The 20975-nt window shown below is 40.2% G+C and overlaps 1 protein-coding gene across 2 annotated transcripts in view; it reads left to right on the plus strand.

Annotated features, from left to right (window-relative positions):
* The window catches only part of DACH2 (dachshund family transcription factor 2), a 289154-nt gene that overhangs the window by 254797 nt on the left and 13382 nt on the right, over window positions 1–20975 (plus strand). For both annotated transcript variants that reach the window (XM_068411860.1, XM_068411861.1), the window contains exons 8-9: window positions 18329–18474; window positions 19004–19151. In XM_068411860.1, the coding sequence (XP_068267961.1) occupies window positions 18329–18474; window positions 19004–19151 (294 nt within the window). The remainder of the gene's footprint in view (window positions 1–18328; window positions 18475–19003; window positions 19152–20975) is intronic.

The raw sequence follows: 20975 nt of genomic DNA on the forward strand, positions 1-20975 counted from the left end.
CCGCTCCCAGGCCTGCTGTACAACTGTTTGTTTACATGCCTTGGCTCGGTATTTGTTGGCAGTTTTTCATGCTGCATGTGCAAGTCTGGTGTGTAACCAAAGGTGGTAGGTACGTTGTCACTGCTCTCGCAGGAGTTAGTCCTGGCCTTACAAGCCAGGTGAGGTACATCCGTGCCACCATCCCTTTCTCAAGTAGTTTATTTGTAATTGCATTGCAAAATCACATCTTGCACAAAGCCCTTTGGTAAAGGCCAGTTAGCTCTTAAGAGCAGTTGCCACTGAATCATTTGCATGCACTTGACCCTGAATCAAGGTTTCTTACGTCATGGTAGAAACTGTGGATTGAATTTTCTTCTCGTGTAAATTGGAAGTCACTGCTTGGGGGTAAGTGGGAGCCCTCTGTGTTGTTTCCTAGTAAGATCAGAAGCTGTACATCGAAGGTATTCAGCATTGCCCAAGGAGTACTTTAAATTGTGTTGTAATTACGGTCAATTCATTTCCCTTTGGAAGCTTGCCTGTAGATGGGCATGGTCTGGCAAGCTTCTCAGTCAGTTAACAAGCCAATAAAACCCCCAACAGCCCTCTCCGGGTGCTGCCATAAAGAGGTCTGTTCTGAAAGTTATGGGGAGCTGTGGAAAGCAGTCGTTCTGCTTCGAGCACGCCCTTGCGCGCAGCGTTAGCCTTCACCTTTCTTTCCCCGTTACTGGAGGAAGTAGCTGATAGTGATCGACATGATTTCCTGGGCATAGTACATTCAGATTTTTATTATGATATTACCAGGACATATGTTTGTGGAAAGAAGATATATATATATCTGTGTTTAGCCTCAGGATATAAACTCTGTAAAAATAGTATATTACCTGCATGAAACTGAAAATATGGGCGACAGCGTGTGCAGGAATTGGGCCCAGCTTTGCTTACAAATCAGCTTGATGATGAGGCTGCAAAAGTTATATTTTCACTGCTTTCACATACTGAATTTATTAGCTTCTTGAAATTGATTTTGGATGCCTTTCATTTGCCATTGGGCTGAAGTCAAAAGCAAAACGATGATATACCACATTTTGCTCACTCATCTTTTTATTGCTCAACCATTGTTATTGAGGAAAAGACATTCAGTGTGTTTCCCAAAGGAGACAGAGAGCACATTTCATTTTCTTTTTAATTGACGGAAGTTTAACTGAATGCAAGTCCTGCAATCCTCAACTCCAATATCGAGGTGGCAGTTACAAAGGGGTAGAGGGGCTGGGGACTGGGATTCAGTTTTAGCTCAGGGCTGAGAGCAGAAGCCAGAAGGGCTGTCAAACTTTGTACTGTTTTATTTGCTTGGAAGGAATGGTGCAAAGTTAATATCTATGGAGCGCTATGAGAGCGTTCCAGTAGTTGTCTCTGGGAAGGTAATGTGAACTCAGCAGTATCATTGCTTTGATCTTTGGTTAAAGTCTTACAAAACTAGATTGCCGTTTGATTGACAACCTTGTCAGAGAGTGAATGAAGACTGACACTCTAATATTGAAAACGCAGCGTTTACAAAACTTAAAGCCCGAGTTTTCTCATGACACTGCTTCTTTTGTGGAAGACTGAATTTCACATTTATTTTTAAATAAGTGTATACCTTGCCATGTGCAGCTAAAACTTATGATTTTAGACTGCTGGCTCAGAAATACTTCTTACCCTAATATTTGCCGCAGATATGTTTATAGCAACAGTACTGTCATAATGTATTTGGAGAAGTAGGAGTTATCGTTTGAAGGCTTGAACGTGGTGGTATTTATCACAACTGAATACCAATTAGTGATTGATCCGGCATGTGGGTGATGGACGCAGACGTGGCAGGCTGTGGCTTGGTTTGGGCCGTGTATCTGGCAGTTCCTGAGTGGGTATGATACAAGGGTTAAAGGGTTTCCACCATATGTTGAGAGGTCATCTTCAGCTATTGCTTATTCCTTGAATTGTCCCCTTAATACCCTCAAATGAACAGAGGCTACTGAAGGGAGAGTTAATTTGTGGAGCAGACTTCTCCTTTCATGACAGAAATCTCCTTAACTGCCAACCCTCTTCCAGTCATACCTCATTCATTTCTAACCAGTTTTAAATGCCCCAAGTTTGAAGTCTGCCTTACCTTCTCTGCCACTTAGACAGATTTTCCAGGCAGATCTGGGCAGCCAGCTCTTGGTGGTGCTGCTTGAGCAGGGAGTTGGACAAGATGACATCCAGGGGTCCCTTCCAACCTCAACCTTTCTGTGATCCTGGTCATCTCCCAAATGATGTTCTGCTCTCCTGACGTAGCCTTGATGCAGTGACTTCCCATCCAACTTGCCTTTCTGCTTTGGGAAGTGTCTATCTTGGTCACATCAGTGACCTGGTTAGTGCCAGGGCAGGCTGTTCTGCAACTGTCACCAGGCTGAAGCCTTGAGATGTCACCTACCTATACTCTGTCTATCAAAGGCTTCAAAGTGTACTTTTCCACACTTTCCTCAATTTCTTCTTTAAATTGGACAAGATGATATACTTTGTTCAGCTAGCAAAAAAAAAGGGGCCTTAACTCCCGCTCCTGTTTTTATGTGAAATGACATTAACTGCCATGATTTAAGTAATGTGTAAGAATGAACCAGATTGTGTCTATTTCCACATCAAAATACCTTAAGCAAGGAAAAGTCTCCCCAAAATAACAATCCTGTATCATCCAGGGGTGTTAGTGAAGGGACTCTGTTTATATGATGCAGTTTAAAAATAGGCATCTAAAAGATTTTCACAGAAGGGGCTGATGAGCTGTGCTATAGGGCGTGGGAACTACTTAAACTGGCTGTACTGTCAAAGCCAGTGTTTTCGGAGACCACATCGTCAGTTTTTCCTGACCTTCTGATTCTCAATTTACTTCAGTATTGCTAAATTCTGAATGCAGTTCTTTCGTTACCTCTTAGATCATGTATGTCTTATATGAATCATGTATGAATATGTGTATGTATATAGCATGATCTACAGAAATATGCATAAACACTTGCAAACTGAGATGGATGAAATACAATACCGTATCTTTATCTATTAAAGTATCCTTTATGAAAAACTATTAATTAAAAGCCAAGGTTAAAGCCACTTCCGTCAGCAATGCAGCTGTGCTGAATAAACCTTACATTTGGCCATCTTTTCAAAGTGGACATGTATAAGCCGTGAGAATAATTACCATTTCATCATTTGAAGTCTGCAAATGAGTGATTTCAGAATGAAAAGCATATGTAGCTATGCTGATTATGCAGAATAAATTATTTTCAAACTCCACGTTTATATCAGTACATCTTTAATTGTGTGGAAAATGCATGTCCACAAAAAATAATGATCACCTAAATTTTGCTGTAAACATTTAAAAAATATATATCTGACATTCCTTTTGGAAAAGTCTACAATCTGCTTCCATATTGCAACACATATGGTAAGAAAATCTTGCTTGCAAGCCAGTGACTGTTTTTAAACAGTTTTCAAAATTGCACTGAACAAAAATCGGTATGTTTTGTATTTTATAACAAGCAGTTTAGCATTTTCTAAGCTATGACAAATTTCTCCCTACATAATTTTTAATGTGATAATAGGGTTAGTTTAGCTGTCCCTAATTTTTTTAATGTACGTAGGCACTGGTGGTATATTAGGAATTCTTCTGAGTCATTCCAGTTCTGTTTTACTCCTTTCTTTAGTCTTTAGAGGCCTCTGTGGACATAAAGGTTGTCGCTGTTGAAGGCTTTGTTCTGCGCCGTCTGTTTTTTCCTTTCTCTCCCTGCATGTGTACGTGCATACGTGACATATGACGTAGATATTTAGGAACCAATTCCGTTGCTGTGATTTTGATGAAACATTTCTGGAACGCGTATTTCGATTAAAGATTTACAGCTCTCCTTTTGCCTCAAACCTCATTTTTAAAGGCCAGAAGAGAAAAGAAACCCCAAACCATAAACCTCTTAAGTGAAATATCCATAGTACCTTCAGTTAAAGGTATTTCCTTAAAGCAGATAAGTTACCGAGTCCCCTTTTAAAACAAGAGTGTTAATTTACTGTTTCCTTTCATCTGTTGAAATAATTACTTTTCTTTTTTGCCTTCAATAGTTTGTTCTGGTCGTTAACATTTCTGTAAAATTAAGTCTGAAAGGTGCTTCTAATGTTCAGATAGACTGCAGTGCACATTTGACTGTTAAACTCAACCTACTTAAGGCAGAACTAATGTTTAACACTCGCAGCTATTTGAAGTAGTTCACTGCCCAGTTTAATGGTGCTGCCAAGGGCAATGGTCACATTACTTGCTATTATATTTTGGGGGGTTTGTTATGCTGGCAATAAAGACAATCCATGATATTTCTCAAAACATTGGCTTAGATCTTAAAGACATCATTTTTCTACTAACAAGCTATAAACTGTAATTTCTTGGGGAGTAGCGGGCAAGAAACACTAACCTCTGCTCTTGGCCACGTACTCCATTTAGGAGTCGTAGCTGGATGCAACAACATTAGCGTTGAATGACTGTTCCTGCAAGCTCTGTTGAAAAAGACATAATCAAACTGTACAAAAACCATGGTGATGGTCAACCGCACTGGGAGAAGTGATCATATATAATGGGAACTGGGTTTTTCATTTTGTATGGTATCAAGACAGTTATAAGACATCAGCACTGGCAGGTGAAGAGCAAGCCTGGGTTGCTCAGCCTGGCCTGGTGGAAACTTGGTGCAGGAGGTGGGAGGGGCGCGGTGTGGAGACAACTTGGCTTCTGCTTTGTGAACCACCTCTGCTGTGGTCACAGCCCGACTGTATGTTTGCAGTATAACAATGCTCCTCCAGCCTTGCGTTGAGAAGAGACCTTCCCAATGGCCAAATTCACTTTAAGCCATTCTGGTACTAACAATTCCTCAAGCTGTGGATTTTAGAATGTAGGTCAAACAAGATTATTTATGGCAATCTTCAGGCAAATAGTACAGAAGAAAATGTAACCAGTTCTTTGTGTAGTGTTGTTGATGGAAACTTTGCTCGAGTCTTCAACAAGTCCGATGGGAAACGCATAGTGTAGGACAGCCCAAGTCACCCAGAACTGACTGACTAGAAGCATATACATCATTTCTATTCCTGTGTGAGGTCACGAATTTATTAAAAAAAGACTGTTTTTTCTTCTTTGATAAGCAGGAGCAGACAGAGAATTTAAAGATTAAACAATGCATCTTCTCAACCAGGAAAAAAAAAAAATATTTACTAAATAGTGAGTAAGATTTTCCCCTTGGCTAGTCTAGTGCACTTTTACAAGCTTCAACAATGCTGAATGGATGTTATTGAGAAGTGAATTTGGCTCATTCTTTTTATGCTTTTAATAAATACCCAAGGGAAAGGCAGTTGTTCACGGAAAATGAAATACAAATAAACATAGAATTTATTCTCAGTAGGCATTCTGGGGAACTTGGAGCTGGAGTTTTATGCTATAGTTTTTTTCCTGGTACTTGCAAGCAAAACTAAAATATTCATATAAGCTGTCAGTTCTCTAAAGCGAATTCATCCTTTTTAAAAAATAAAACTAAATATAGATTCAGTGGATAGAACAGAAACAATGTGAGACATAACAAATGACATTTCTGCTCCAAAGTACATCATCGTAATGGACCGTATTATTCTGGACTGTGGATACAAATGATTTTTTTTTCACAGCGTCCTGTAACAATTCTTGAGACACAATCGTGCACAAAACATCATTTGTAATTATAGCAGTTTGCCATTTTCGTCTGCTCCAAGCTTATTTTTCATTTGATTGATAATCCATGTACTTCAAGCTAATGCAGGTTTTTCATGCTGCCACTTAATAAGTTACCAGTTTTTACAACCTAAATTTCAGGACAACATTGGCGCTTTTTGTTTGAAGGAAAAAAAAAATTAGTTGCTTCACAGTGCATTTTTTCACATGGATTCCCAGGGTGCCACAGAGAAGTCCAGTCAGTGGAGCACGTTTATTGGTATAAAGAAGAATTTAGACTATGGATTTCATTTCAGATTAATCATTGCCCAGACTTTCAAACAGGCCTTCAAAAAAGCTGTGATTCTCCAGGTAGTGTCCTGAGGAGGGTCAGAGGCACCTTTTTTGGATCCACAGTTATTTTGATTACCAATTACTTAATTTTCTGTAGTAGTAGTGTTATTATTTCTGACATTCTAACTTTGAAAAAAAATGAGTTGCATGGTCTAATAGTTGTTGGTTTAAACAATTCATGTAAAGAGACTTTTTATGGTTCTAGACTGCATATCCGACTTAGATACATTTGTCAGAAGCAATGCAGATTGATGCTAAGTCAGTGTTTACTGCTAGAGAGTATAAATTCAGAGTTTATACATAAAAGCAAGAAGATATTTTACTGTTTGAGAACAACTGAGCTGCAAAGCTTCCACAGTACCTGAACGGAGATTGGCTCTTGAAAAACACGTGGTTTATTTCATTTCTTAGAAGATAGGTGGGAAAATACCTTTCCAGGTAAGGTTCATGCTTCATTAACATTTTGATCCACTGTTTGTTCCTCATCAGCTACAGACTTGCATGTTTGCATAAACCACCCAGAAATAACTTCAGCCCTAGCTCATCACCTTGGGTTGCGGTAACGGTCGTGAAAACTTCAGAGCTCCAATAGCAGTGTGCACAGCATCAATACCTTTCAGAATTTTACAAAACCAGCTGATTAAATCTGATTTTAAATACTACTTTCAGTCTAGAACCCTGCCTTTTTAATAATCAATTAAAACATTGTTTCATTGTGTTTATTCAGCGCGTACAAAGCACTGCTTGACATGTATTAGACCTTACATAGCAGTACACAGCTGTAGCCCATCCAGCATTTTCCAAATGAGTTTGCACAAGGAATAAAAGATTGCCATCTGAGCAACAGTGGAGGGAGACGAGCAGACAAAAGGCAGTTAAGCGCTACAAAAAAAGAAAAGACCCTGTTGAGAGAGAAATTTCTGAGCAAATGCCTCAATTTCACAGGGAGATACTGTAGCAGGCAATGTACATTGATTTTAGCACATGAAGTACGTTGCATTTGGGATTCATTAAGCTTCATTTTGTGCACTATCATGAATGGGTATGTCAGCTACTCTCTCAAGTCATGCGTGGTTTCAAAGCAAGGAGGTAGAATAAACCAAAGTGAAAATATAATGTGGCCCGCAAAGAGAGTAAGCCAGTTCTGAAAGGAAAATGCTTTGGTTGCTAAAAGGCGTAAGTCACAGTAGCAGTAATCAAAACCTAAACATTTTTAAAGGATTTCATGCATTATAGAGTTTTTAATATGCTTTACAAACATCAGTAGGTCCTGGTGGAAATCCCACTAGAAGGACAGATGCACTAATGGAGTGCAGAGCCCTATTTCTGTCATTTGGAAGAAAATACAGACGCTGTTTGATACTTTTTAGTTACTCACTTTTTTACTGAATATGGGCAAGGTATTTTTGGTTTTGGTCACAGCTGGTTTTTCAGCTTCTGTGTTTGCAGCAGGAGGGTGCTGAAGATGGTGCTATTTTCTCTCCCCTCTGTTCTCCCCGGGAGCCAGCCGCAGGGCTCGCTGCGGCACTCCGCTGCCTCTCCAGGCATCGGCTGCCACATCTAGAAGCCACAGAAAGCGGCAGGTCCATGAGGCTGGATTTTTTAGCCATCCAAGGCTCATTTGAGATCTGTTTGTGAACGCGTGAGAGGTCTGGAGGGCTGGGTTTCTGCGTAACTTGTCTGGGTTTGTATTTTGGTTTTAGTTGAGAAGCGTGTAAGCTCAACAGATTTATTCAAAAATCAGTTTAGTAGATTTTATTTAGTATGATGACGCTAGTGGCACTTTGTGTTTGTCTTAGTCTACTATAAATTATAGTGATGTGTAGGCAAATGGTTTATGAAGTTTCTCAAAATTTTCCTAGAGTGATTGGGATTGTACTACACGTGGCTGTGAGGGGCCAGGGGGAAGCATCTTCATTGCTCAGTTCTCCAGCTTTTGTGCTTTGGCTTCAGCAGATAGTAGGCTGTTATTAATGAAATTATTCTAAGCAACAGGGCTTTCCTGCCAGACTTTGCTATACGCCACGTTCTGTGGCAGAGCATCACTTTATGCATCTTGCTGGCTCAGGTTGATGGCACGGGTGCTTGAGGCCTTGGGCAGAGAGAAGAGTAGAGGAAAACTGTTGACCAGTTGCTGGGAGTTGTACTCCTGCACTGTGCTAGTAACCTGTTAGAGGAAAACACAGGACCCTGGAATTAGCCTCTTGTGGTTTTAAAAAAGTGTTAAATTAAGTATTTATGAGTGATGTTTTGTCTCAGCTCTCTATTGAGAGTCACTGCTAACCAGGTGGTCACTGAAGAGGTGCTGTGTGTAAGGTGGGAGGCTTGGAGGGTGTGGGAGCACTCCTGCCTCGCCAGCGTCCGGACACAACAGATCTTGAGGGAGGATACAGTAGATTAATGTCAGATAGCTGCTGCTTTCTGCAGGAAGTTTTCCTCTTTCTCTCCTTTCCCCAGTATTTGATCTTTTAAAAGAGCTCGGGATAAGTGACAGCAGTAGAGTTAGCAGTTATTAGGTTGCAAAGTAGTGGATGTGGACTACTTGGTGGTTAGCTTACATTTATACTCTGATTGCAGCTGCCATTCGGGTCAGAAAGAGTTTTCCCTTTTGACAGATTGGCTGTGTGCTAGGAAAACTTGTCTTTCCCCAGAGCATCATGTAATTGTTTGGTGGCAAAGAGTTGTGCTACGTTGCTATGGACATGCGGCTCTCCGCACCGAGAGCTGCTGTAATGCTGATATATGTGAGTCTAATCATTCTGTCACTAAGATGTAATATCGATACGCCAGGACAACATTTCTATCAGAGGGCCTATTACTTGCCCTCTTAGTCGAAGCAGGGAGGAGGACTGGGATAAGCCAAATTCTGGCTGTTGCTTAGCCCAAGAGAGGCTCAGTCGCATTAGGGCTCAGTTCTGTAACCTTCAATATCTGCAGGAGATACCAGCACAACCTGAACGGCGACGCTTAGGAGGGCTGGCTGAGCCCCGGGCTGGGAGGTGGGGGCACGTCTTGTTTTGAGCAGGACCCTGGTTGCTGCGGCAGGAGGCAGGGCTGTGCCCGTGCCGTGGGACCAACGGACGGGCTGCGTGTGCAGCCTGCGGGGTCTCAGGAGCTGGCATAAGGGTTGGGTTTTCTGTGGAAGTCTGCAACAGGGCTGTGTCAGGAATCACCCTGGTGACAGCTACAGCACAGTGCTGCTGCTCACCTGTGGAATTAAAACAGTTAAAAGGTAAATTAAAAAGGAATTAATTTCTCATGCTTCGTGATAATCAGGGTTTATAAAATCAGTGTGTAACTGAACTGAATTCAAACACTAGGATAGGTAAGCAGAGTACTTCTTTGTTGACATCTGAAGAATTCATAATTCATTCAGAAGGCAATTTTTCAGGTGATCATTTTCCTGGGTGTATTTTCCTGTTAAGGCAATCACATTTCTCCTAGCCATCAGTTTTGAAAGTTGTCTTATTTCTACAAAATCCTGCTGAAGATCCCTCAGTTGCACTCATAATTATTTCTGATTAAAAGTGCCCTGGCCTGACAGCACCAGGGAAATTAATAGGAGCAGCTTTCTACAAGTTTTAGAGGATGAGCAAAGACATACTCCCTCTTAAAATTATTTAAGCAGGTGCTGTGGGAAGCCATTGCTTTTATAAGGCTCTTCAGATGTTTACAGCAAAACATTTTTTCCCAGTGATTGAATTTTTCAAAGTACTAAAATACCACGGAGAAATATGTTTCCCACCAGCTTTATGGCTCCCTGGGTGCATTCTATACAAACCTTGTATCTGCCTGGACACAAACACTCTATTGCGGAAAGATATCTTGCCATTTTAACAAGCTGTACTGCTTTGAAAGGATACACTGCCTCACCAGTGGGAATGTCAGTACCTTAAGAGTAATACTTCTTTAAGGGTACTATTTTATTAAAGCAGACCTCAGTAATTTGTTCCTGACTGTTATACACCCTTATTTTATTAAAGGTATTTTACATCTGTGGAGGAGATTACTACCACTCCGATTTTCTCCACTGCTTGGCTTTAATGGATGGTGTGGAATATAATATTTATTAAGCCTAAGCAGGGGAGGACGTAATAGCAGAATTGTTCTTTATAACCTATTTTACACAGTTGTAAAATAAACCTTAATAAAGCAGGAATAATTATCCAGAAATATCCAGGAAATGGAGTACTCTGCCTGCTTCAAATATTTGGAAGACTTAACTGCTAGTTATACTTGTACTTTAAGAAATTGAACTCAACAGTAATAATACTGATATTTGTTTGGTACTATTTTAAAATATATTAAGAGATGAAGTATCTTGTGTGTCATAACGACTATGTTAGCATAGATCATGTAATACATAACTATAATCTCTGTATAGTATTAACTGTGTGTAATGCTACTGAAGACAAACACATTACAAAAATATTTATACTTACTTACTAACGTGGAGGTGTAGAGTTCCTTTACCCTGTTCTGATGGCACCCAGGGCCCCCCAGGCGGCTCCCTGCCTGCCGGGCAGTTCTGCTGGTGATCACTAAGCTCTGGTGTCAGGGAATAACATCATTCCTTATTGTTCAATTCTGGATGCCTTTAGGTTTCCTTATGGCCCGAGAGGACTTATGTTTGCTGCCTGGACCCCAGAAGGCAACGAGGGTCTTGGTTCCAGCCTGGTTTTGCCTGCGATCAGGAACACACACTTCGGGGAAGGGAGCAATGCTATTTTGAGCACGGAGTTATGCTTTGCACACACTTGACACGTGCACAGCTGCCATTTGAATAGTTCCCTGGACCAGGAAGACAACTTCAAAAAAGCCTTTCCTGGTGGCACGTTTGCAGCTTTAGCGGGCAGGTGGAGTATTTCAGGTGCAAAAGGGGAACACAAGTATATGTGCCATACTGGTGAAAACTGGGTCCCACTGATCACAGCTGTCTGGAAGCATTTATATAGTTGTGTGGGTTTTGTGAACAGGAAAAAATGGAATCTTTCTAATGAGATCTGTTTCAGATTATTGGTTATGCTGCCAAATACCGCAGTAAAGGGAGTAGATGATGAAAATTATTTAAAAGCACATTGTATATTTTTATTACAATGAGTGGGACATGAAAGAGATTGCCTGACTGTGGAGGCACAGAGGCCTTTTTTTGGGTGCACGGTTTTGCTGGTCAGTTCTTGAGCACCGCATCTCCAGCCGTACACGGTGTCAGCAGAGCTTGCCCGCGCAGCGTGCCTCACTCTCCGGGCTCACCGGCAGAGGGGCTTCTGCGGGCGGCTGCCAGCTTGTCCTTACGGCAGCCGGGAGCTGCCTCCTGTGCAGGAGCCCCGCGGCTGCAGGCAGCACAACGCTGGGATGGAGTTATTGCCCTCCTGCCTCTCCCTCCTTCCCAGCGGCTGTTGGGCACACGCTAAAGCGTGGGTTATTAATCTGGGCGAGACGTCGCTGATGGCAGCTGTGTTTGGCCAGGAGCTGGCTCGCGTGTGCTGCCCGAGGATCCTGCCCGCGAGCGGCCCTCCCCGTCTGCGCAGTGGGGACTGGGGTTCTCAGCCCGCTCGGCTGCCTGCGCTGGTGGGCTGGCAGCTCAGTCAACAGACGTTCCTTCAGCTTGAACACCATCAACCTGCTCCGTTTATCCTCATCGCACCCAGCCCATGTTTCTTCAGCTTTCTTATGCAATACTTTTACAGTTTATTGTGCTGCTTCTTGGATAGCTCTTTCTGTTTCTTGCATGATTTCTGTTCTTGGTGGTGGTCACTGGAATCTGTCTCAAAGGAAAAAAGGGAAGGATTTTGCATTAAGGACTTAACGCAGCTTTGCAAGAAGCTGTTTCCCGATCAGATATCCCAGAAGGACTGGGAAAGCAATTCCTGTCTTCCCCCTTCCTTCCTGCTTTCTTCCTCCTGTTCTCCTGTTTATTTTTTTTTGTTTTCATAAATGAATATTGTGGAAATGATTTGGACTAAAGTTATTACATTAATTATCCAAACTGACATTTTTGCAGTGTGTGAAAGGACAGGGTGGTATGTAAAATAGACGCACTAAGAACACCTACAGTATGACAACAAGTAGCAGGGTAATTACTGAAAATGAAGTCTTTTCTGCTATCCCTTCCCTTCAACATCTGTTGTTCCATATGGAGTCATAAATATTTGCAACAAAATAGTCGAAGAAATAATCTCAACATTAATAGGGAAAAGCTGAATCCGCCAAGAAAATCAAAGAATATTTTTTTTTCTTGGCAAGTTCCTCCTACCCATCCTCATCTGACAGTGTAAAATCTCAGTAGAAGAATAGTCAGACTGCAGCGATGGTTAAAAATCACCATGAAAAAAACCTTTGTGAATGTTAACAGGAGAGTTACTATTAACTCTCCTATAATAGCTGAGAAACATTTTCTAACCTCTTGGTAATGGCCATGAGGAGGATTTTGTTTCATTTTCCTCCTTTCTTCCCCACCACAGTCATTTTATTACTAGCCTTTTGTTGAATCGTTCACATTTTCAGTTTTCTCTATTGTCAGTAGAAATAACGCTTCTTGTTGGTGTGAGGAACAACAAGGTACTATTACTAGCTGGAAGTAACTAGTTACGTTCAATTACCATATGGAAATGCAGATTGATAGTACTTAAGCTTCTATGTAGATTAAGAAGCTACTTAAAGCACAGAACAACTTTAAATGTTTTGCAATCCAGATTACCAAAACCTGCCTGAGGAGCAGCTCATGGGAGAAAGCAGGTGTAATAACAACACAGAGAAACTATAAATTGTAAGTAATTGTTGTGTGTATAAAATACAGTATTTTTGAAGGATTTTTATATATTTATTAGTAGCCTTAATTGTACTTACAGTTCTCCTTAATGAACAGAATTTAATCAGGTGACATCAGTTGTATTTGTTTTACTTAATCTGTACATGTTGAACTTCAGACTGAAGTTACTTGCAGTGAAACACTTCAGTTCTGGTGTCTAGCTAGTGAATTACAGCACTTCTCAATTTCAGTTTTTAATGTTGCAAACCTAGTATCACATCTAACTCAGGTCCCTTTTTTTAAGGTTGGAATTAATAAAATATTTTCAGGTGTTTTTACCGTCAGTGCCATGTGACCATCAGTGTATATTGTAAATAGGTTGAAGTTATAAATAGGTACAATTTTCTGTGTTATTAATGAGAGTACATTGATGAAAATGTCAAAGCTGTATAATTACACACCTCTTGATAAAGAGTGCACAGATAGAGACAATTTGTAAATTGTAATTTCAGCCTTTTCTAGTGAAATTTTCATTTCCCTGCTTTTTGCTGTATGACGTCCTTCAGGAAGGCACATCCTCAGCGCCCCCGAGAGCGGGTCTGTGGAGAGGTGGCGAACGCGGTGCTTGCACCGTTTGCTTTCTCTTGTGTTACTACTCCAAGTACTCAGCTTTTCCTAAGCCAGCACGTTGCTCTAAATGTAACAGACGTGGTCTACACTTTCCCCATGTTGAAAACAACGGAAAGGTTTCATTAAACACTTCTTCAGGACAAACTCAACTGGTTTCAGAGTGCATGGGTGAGAACCAGCTGGGACACGGATACCGTGAAGCGGAGGGTAGTTGATGTTACTGTTTTGTGATAGTTCCCAAAAGCTTTTAAGGCAGCCTGGAAACGTACCTATAATGATTAGATACTATTTTTAAAGTGAAGTTTCTTTATGGCAAAGCTCACTAGAGAAAAATGCTTGTGTGCTATCAGGTTATATCAATAATTTGAAAATGAAATAAAGTCTGATTTAAAGCGAGTGCACGGGATTAATCAGCTATTCCCCAGTTGCATTCATTGACCCTGTTCATTCTGGGACTGTAATTAAGAAAACCAGCAGTGACTTTAAATTTGGCACCTGAATCACAAGGTGAAAGCAGTAAATTTCTAAGTCTGATTGGTGCCAGGTTAGGAGGAGGTATCTCTTTTCTCACTGATGAACAGGAGTGCTCAGCTCCTGGCAGAGAAGCAATGAGTGAGGGAGGAAAAGGCAGGCAGAGGTTTGTGGAGGATTTTCACAGTTATTAGGGCACTGAAGATAGATAACCCTGTCCTTGCAGACTTACAGACACAAAATATTTGAAATAATGCTTCAGATTACAGGTTTTTCATACTTACCTTACTGTAAAAGAAAAAAATTCTACTAGTTTCTAGTTAAGCAAGACAGAAGTTGCCAAGGTTTAAAATGAAAATAAGAAGTCTCACTTCTTTGGAAAACTGCTTTTTGTAGTCAAAAATTAGAATTTGGGCCCTAATTCTGTCAAAATACCCATGTTTGGACACTGCTGCCTATCACTGTTGGTGTGAAGTAGACAGACAACTAGAAGTCAAGGGACCTCTTGCCACTATAAAGATATACCGGTTTGGATGATTCTGTAAGATCTTTGGGCAAATAATGGTATTTCAAATAAAAATGTGTCTTCTTTTCAGAGATGAGTAGCACATACAACCCAGCTGATGCTGCAGATCCTCTGTTTTATTTCATTAAAAGTCAAAAAGGTCCTTAGAGTATCTAGGCTGTTCTTTTGTAACTATAGACCATTGAATCACTCAGATATGAAGCTCAAAGAATTGTAATTGTGATGAACCATTTTAGTCCTTAAGTTTCCCTGCCACAGGCAGGGAAAAGGAGAGACTCAGCTGCTGTCTGTGTCCAAAACCATCTTCTTAATGCTGGCTGAAGGCTTTCTGCGATCAAATGTCTTGGTTAGTGACTAAAGATTAATAACTATAAATTTTGTATAAATTGTTACTCTCTTCTCCATATGCCACATATTTATTTTATGCATGAGTTACACTCTATAAGCTATTTGAGGTGAATAACACTTATACAGCTCCAGATAGATGCAGTTTTGAAGTGTATGTGAAGAAATAACTTGGTGGCCTGACTAGTGTTAGGCAAGATGTAAATTGTAGCTTTAATATTTCTACCTTGTTTTGAGAGGGATGTGACATGTCAAGTGTATCAGGTATGTGAAGGATGGGTTTAAAAACATGCCTTCTGTAAGAATATAAACCAGCTGGCAAATAAAATTGCCTCTTGGCTCGGGCCGTGCACTGTCACGCAGGGAGCAATTCGCGTTACTCATGTTCCCAGTGCTGCTCATGTTCCCAGTGCTGCGTTTAGTCCGTAGGTTGATGCTTCATTTTCCAATCCCTGTTTCTGCAACTTAGGCAGAAGACAGAAGATTAAATACTTCAGTATATTGAATTAAGAACAAGAAACTTTCTAGCAGATCTCCATGTGCTTTCCTGGGATAATATTCTATTCACTGTTAGTGTTTACTGTGTATTTCTTTTCTCTGCAATATAATTCTTGCTTTCGTCTATTCATCTGGATGCCAGCTAGAAATTAAAATAAAAAGACTGCCCTCTAAATGGATTCCTGAATGCTATTATAAAGCATGGCAGGTTTAACAAACAAGCTCAATAAAAGTAGTTCCCACTTTGCTTCAATAAATAGAAAGGTTGTTTGTGTCCTTGGTTAGATTGTAGTTGTCCTAGCTTTATATTTTGCTTATTCTGTTGTACTATACGTGTGAGTGCAGCTTTTAGCATTTATATTTTTAGTGTTCTATAAAATCAAAATGCTGAAATCAACATCTTTTTTTTTCTATTAAAGAGATGCATTTGATACAATCCACATAAAATACTTCCAACACATGCCATTTTTAACTGCTTTACCAATTATGATTTCTCAAGTCTAGCTAATAAATTTCTGCCTAACTGTGCACTTACTCAGAATATGGGCAAGATGTAGACACCATTCAGATGTGAAGACCTATTACAAGATTGAAATAGATTTCTAATGCATTTATCGTTCATCTTTGCAGAGTGTGATTTCAATCAGAAAAAAAAATGATGAATGGTTTGACAGTTTCCACCCATATACGCTAAAACATAATATGCTGCTTCTAGTTTTCGGCTATTACAGACTTTAACATGCAATGTGACCTTGGTCTGCGAAGCATGTTTGGTTAGCACAAAAACTTAATCATAAGAAGTCATAAGTAGAATCCTTCTTCTTTACTGCCCTTTTTCTGGGACTTGGAAATTTATTGCTTCTGGGACAGGTAGGATATGAACAATGGGCCAAATAGAGTCCAGGGTTATCTCATCTGTGTGAAAACTGCTGCTGAAAATCGATGTGACCTCTGCTACACTGTCATCCCAATTCCCACCCTCTGTGTCCTATTTGTCTTTTGGGCGAAGCTTAGATCTGTGTGCTGTCTCTATGTGTCTCTCTTGGGCCAGATTATCAAAATGAATCATTGCCTGCATACCTCTTATATTTCTATTTATTTTCCTGGTGGTGACTAGGTCTGATGAAATATGATTCTTTTTGCATTTGATCCTCACTGCAGCAAGCAGCACCTAATTTAGCTGTGTCTATCTCTTTAAAGAAGAGTAATACTATTTTGAAACTTCAATCTGCTGTACAGTAACATTACAAACCATAGACCATGCAACCTGTCTTCACAGTCAATAGTAATTTTCCTTTCGGCCAATTTAATGTTATTACTTTCATCTCCAAATAGTAGAGATTCCTGGAGATTTTAAAGCAGCTGTAGTTTTGTTACGCATACTTTGTGTATTATTTCTTTTTCAAATGCCACTTCTGTTTAGTCTTTTGTGACTCCTTGGCTTTGATATTTTTTCTGTGTAGCATCATATGCAACAACTGATCAATTTATTTTAAAAACTTTGCCACTGATATATTTAAGTATGAGAAATGGTGTGTCTGAATCAGCACGAACTCTGTGGTCTGAGTGTGTTACCAGAGGTTTTTTTTCTTAAATGTATCATTTAAATTACATGAACCCAGCTCTGAAATGAGAGCTACGAAGATACGTAGAGGTTACTGGCTTCTGTTGTTACTGGTCCTGAAGAATCATTATGAAGATGTTCCATTTAATGAACTCGCACAGTGAAAACAAAATACTCCCTAAACAGAGATTTCAAACAATACCTGAACACTGCCAGTGCTCCTGGTCCTTCGTCAGTAGGTGTGTTTTAGAAACACAGCAAAAAGTACTCGCTGCTCCATGGATGCTTCTGGAGTTTGTTAAACTCGATAATAGCACTGCTGTGGAGACACCACGGCTTAATTCATTGTTGTTGGATTCGTTCTGAGTTTTTGTCTTTTTTTTTTTAATGAGAGGTGGGAGAAGGAGGCCTGCTGAAGGTGGCATGGTCTAATTGTAAATCCTGGCTTTAATATGACCAAGACACTTGACAAATGAAACCATCAGGACTGGCTGTGCAGCTGCCCTTAGAAAACACACACATCGTGAACTTCTGGTCAATCCCTGAGCTGCAAGCTTTACTAAGCGCTTGCTGAGAAGATGTTCTTCATGATTTCTGCAAGTGCAGCAACAGAATATATATAGACCAGGTTTCCCTGGAATGTTACACAGAACTATTTTTTAACATTTCAGAGTAAAAGAAACGTACACAGTTTGGTGTTAAAGACTACTAGCAGATTTTAATTTTGTGGTTTTCAGCAATTAACTTGGTTTGTAAAATGAATATGTGGGGAAGGAGTACTCACAGGGATCTGAGAGAAGGAGATACATTTACTATCCTGAAATATGTTTAAATTATCCTGTTCAAAAATGTGAGGAGAGGGCACCCTCTCCTCCCTGCCTGCTCTCGCTGGGTGCCTCCGGCAGAGATAACTCAGCAAAGCGTTCCTGGCTACTGCCTCTGACTAGGAGGGCTGGCAGGAGCAAGGTACTTGTTAGGAAAACCTCTGCGGACACTTTACTGACAGCGTGGAGTCGGTGCGAGCTAAGCAGGAGGGGGTGACTCAGTGGAGATTATTTACTGCTGAGTATGGGAAGGGTAGCGTTAGAGGAGTAGAGAGATGTGATCCATTTCTTGATTAGAACTTTGCCAAGGTTATGGAAACAAAAAATGCACATCACAGAATGGCAAACACGATGGAATGGAGAAAGGTCACTCAGGTTTAATGAACTACGTAATGCTGTTATAATTCTGTAGTATAATTCTGTAGAATTTGAGGTATAGTCTATACTCTATTACAGCTATGTTATAGTCATCAGTATATTTGTTATGTTCTGTACTATTTTGCAAACTTACTTTGGCAAGGATCACGGCTGCCTAAAGACTGAAACAGTGTCAGTTTTACTAATGCACTTGTATTCTGACTTCCAGGTAAACAGAATGCTAGTTTCTAGAAATTACATTTGTCTCTATTTCCAATGCTTTCTGACGTTGCTTTGAAACCTGTCTTTACAGAAGAGGTCCAAATTGCCATTCCAATAATGAAACCAACCTTAGATAAAGTCCAACTGGCTGGACAGGCCTTGCCTCCTGGATTTCCGGCACCATTTCTTTTTGCTGATGGTCTTTCATCAGTAGAAACACTATTAACCAACATTCAGGTAAATTATTCTCTATAGGGCCAGGCTATGTCACGATAGATAAAATGTGTTTCTTTTTCACTGTCTTTAAAAAGTTTCAGAAAGTATTTTGTATCTGTAATGCTAATTTATTTTATTTAATGTAATGATTAGGTTTCTACGAGCTGGTATTATCGATCGTGAAAGGGTTTCATACATTGTCTATTTGACTGAAGATTTGGCAATAATGGTCATATTAAAATTCGCCAATCTCATTATTCCTCCTGTGCTTCTCCCTGCCGCTGACCGAGGTCAGCAATGCTACGGCACTCCGTAATAAACCACATCGGTAGGAGGAATTAGCTAAAGCTGTACGGAATGAGTCCATGCCACAAATGGCTCATATGTAGCATTTAGCTACTTCAAATGCCCAGTTGCATTCCAGGTCGATAGGTTCCTGCTTTTAATTTTTCTGTTTTCCTAGAGGGTGTAAAAGAAACAAAAGGATTAACTTTGTCACTGCTGAAACAAAGTGGTGTGTTCAGACCTTACATTTGTGTGTGTGTTTTAGGGCCTGCTGAAAGTGGCTGTGGACAATGCGAGAGTCCAGGAAAAGCAGATACAGCAGGAAAAGAAAGAGTTAAAGATGGAGCTTTGTAGAGAGAGAGAGCTGAGAGAGAGCTTGGAAAGGCAACTCACAGCTGAGCTGCAAAGCAGAGGTGAGTGAATGAAAAATGGAGTGTAGGTATCTATTAAATGTGTAACCCTTTGGCATTTCCAGCTGGAGCTGTTGAGGCCTCGGAGTACTTCGGTGTAATGCAGCAGTGGACTAGTGCTGGTAATGAAAGATTTAAATTTAATAAAAACAGAACGGAGCACACTTTTCTGTAAGCAGACGGAACAGTGACTGAAGGATCGTTCCTGGAGGGCAACTGGCCGCAGAAAGTTTTGGCTGGTTCTGTGGAGGAAAGCTGGTTCAGTTTCACAGCTTTCACATGTAGTATTACCACCCGACCTGTGTATTCCCAGCCTGATTTCTTTATTTGACAGCTTTAATTTCTTTTGTTTTCTGCTATTGTCCTCCAAGCATTGAGGATCAGTCTTACTGTGAGAAAGTTGTCTGTAATTTGGGTATTTAGGTGATTTTTTTTCATTACCTCACTACTTCCCTAGCCCACGTTGCTGTGGTTTAGGTGCTAGCCAGCTAGTTTTTCTTGTAGATAACTTCAGTGTAACAAAATAGATGGAACTATAAGAAATTGTCTGCTGAAGTGCAAGATCTGAAGCAAATAACCCTAGATAATTTTTTTCCCGTCAGGGGAGTGAGATACAATACATTCCCCATGTGAGGCCTTCTAAAACAAAACCATGACTGTTCAGAAGCTTTTGATAATAATAGGCAATTAAATTGGTAAATCTGAATTTTTCGCTGTGATATTGCAAAGAAGGCAGGATTCTTTTTAAAATTCAAATCTGCATCTGAAGGAGAGGAATAGTACTTCATGTGCCAAAAGCTACTTCTAGATTACAACCATGAAATCAGAAAGATAAAACTAGATAAGACCGATATGTAGGTGCCAAGTACTGTCTTCCTGTGCATTTTGAATTGAAGTTCAGTGTGTAGAACAGAGCTGTCTGCAGTGCCGAGTCTCAGGAAGAGGCAACAAAGACGGGCACTTCTATGTCGAGTTGGGAAGGGTCAGTAAATACTGACGTCGTTAAACAGCAGTGGGTGTTCAGAAATGTTGCATCACCCCAGTGTAAGTGCAGATGAGACTGCTGTATTTCTCTAAAACAAAACTTATCTCTGTGTAGACAGACAGCACGCTGTGCGCCTTCTGAGCCACATTTAGGTCAACAAAAACTTTAAGCCATTCACAGACTTTGTTGGCTTCTGGCTCAAGAGAATTTCACCAATAATCAATATTCTCAGGATTGTCTTTCAGGCCATCGCTACACGCACATCTTTATTGTTATAGAAAGTCAGAGATGGGCTTTTTCACGTGGGTTGCTCAGTTTTCCAAAGCTGTGTTCTACAGATCACATTTTGACATTCATCATTTATTAAGTGTCTCAGAGATTTCCCATGTAATGGTATCCTTTTTTCCCGCCCCCTGACTGGAGCATTCACAAATCCAGAAAGATCTGTGGAAGTCAGTAAGAATTCAGATGAACAAGTGGTAACAAAAAGTTATGTAAATACTGTAGATTTTACCAGAATTTTTCCAATTTTTTTAGTAAATTTTCTAACAATATTTTGTGATTTTAAATTCACAGGTCTCTAATATACAGGAGAAGCAAGTAAATAAAAGGGATTGCAAAATACTACTTGTATAAATTCAACTTTCATTTTAACAATACTTGTAAAGAGCATTTACCAGAGTATACACACTAGCAAACTTGACTCTAAAATAGATGGTAATTTTTAAAGGGCATTTATATTTAAACTCAAATTCCTTTCAGTCTGTTAGTTTGACCTACCTTTTCTAGTGCCATCGCTTCTCTATTTGTTTGATTCAGTAATGAATCCTCGGGATTAAGTA

The sequence above is a fragment of the Nyctibius grandis genome, chromosome 13 (assembly GCF_013368605.1).
Source record: "Nyctibius grandis isolate bNycGra1 chromosome 13, bNycGra1.pri, whole genome shotgun sequence".
NCBI lineage: Eukaryota > Metazoa > Chordata > Aves > Nyctibiiformes > Nyctibiidae > Nyctibius > Nyctibius grandis.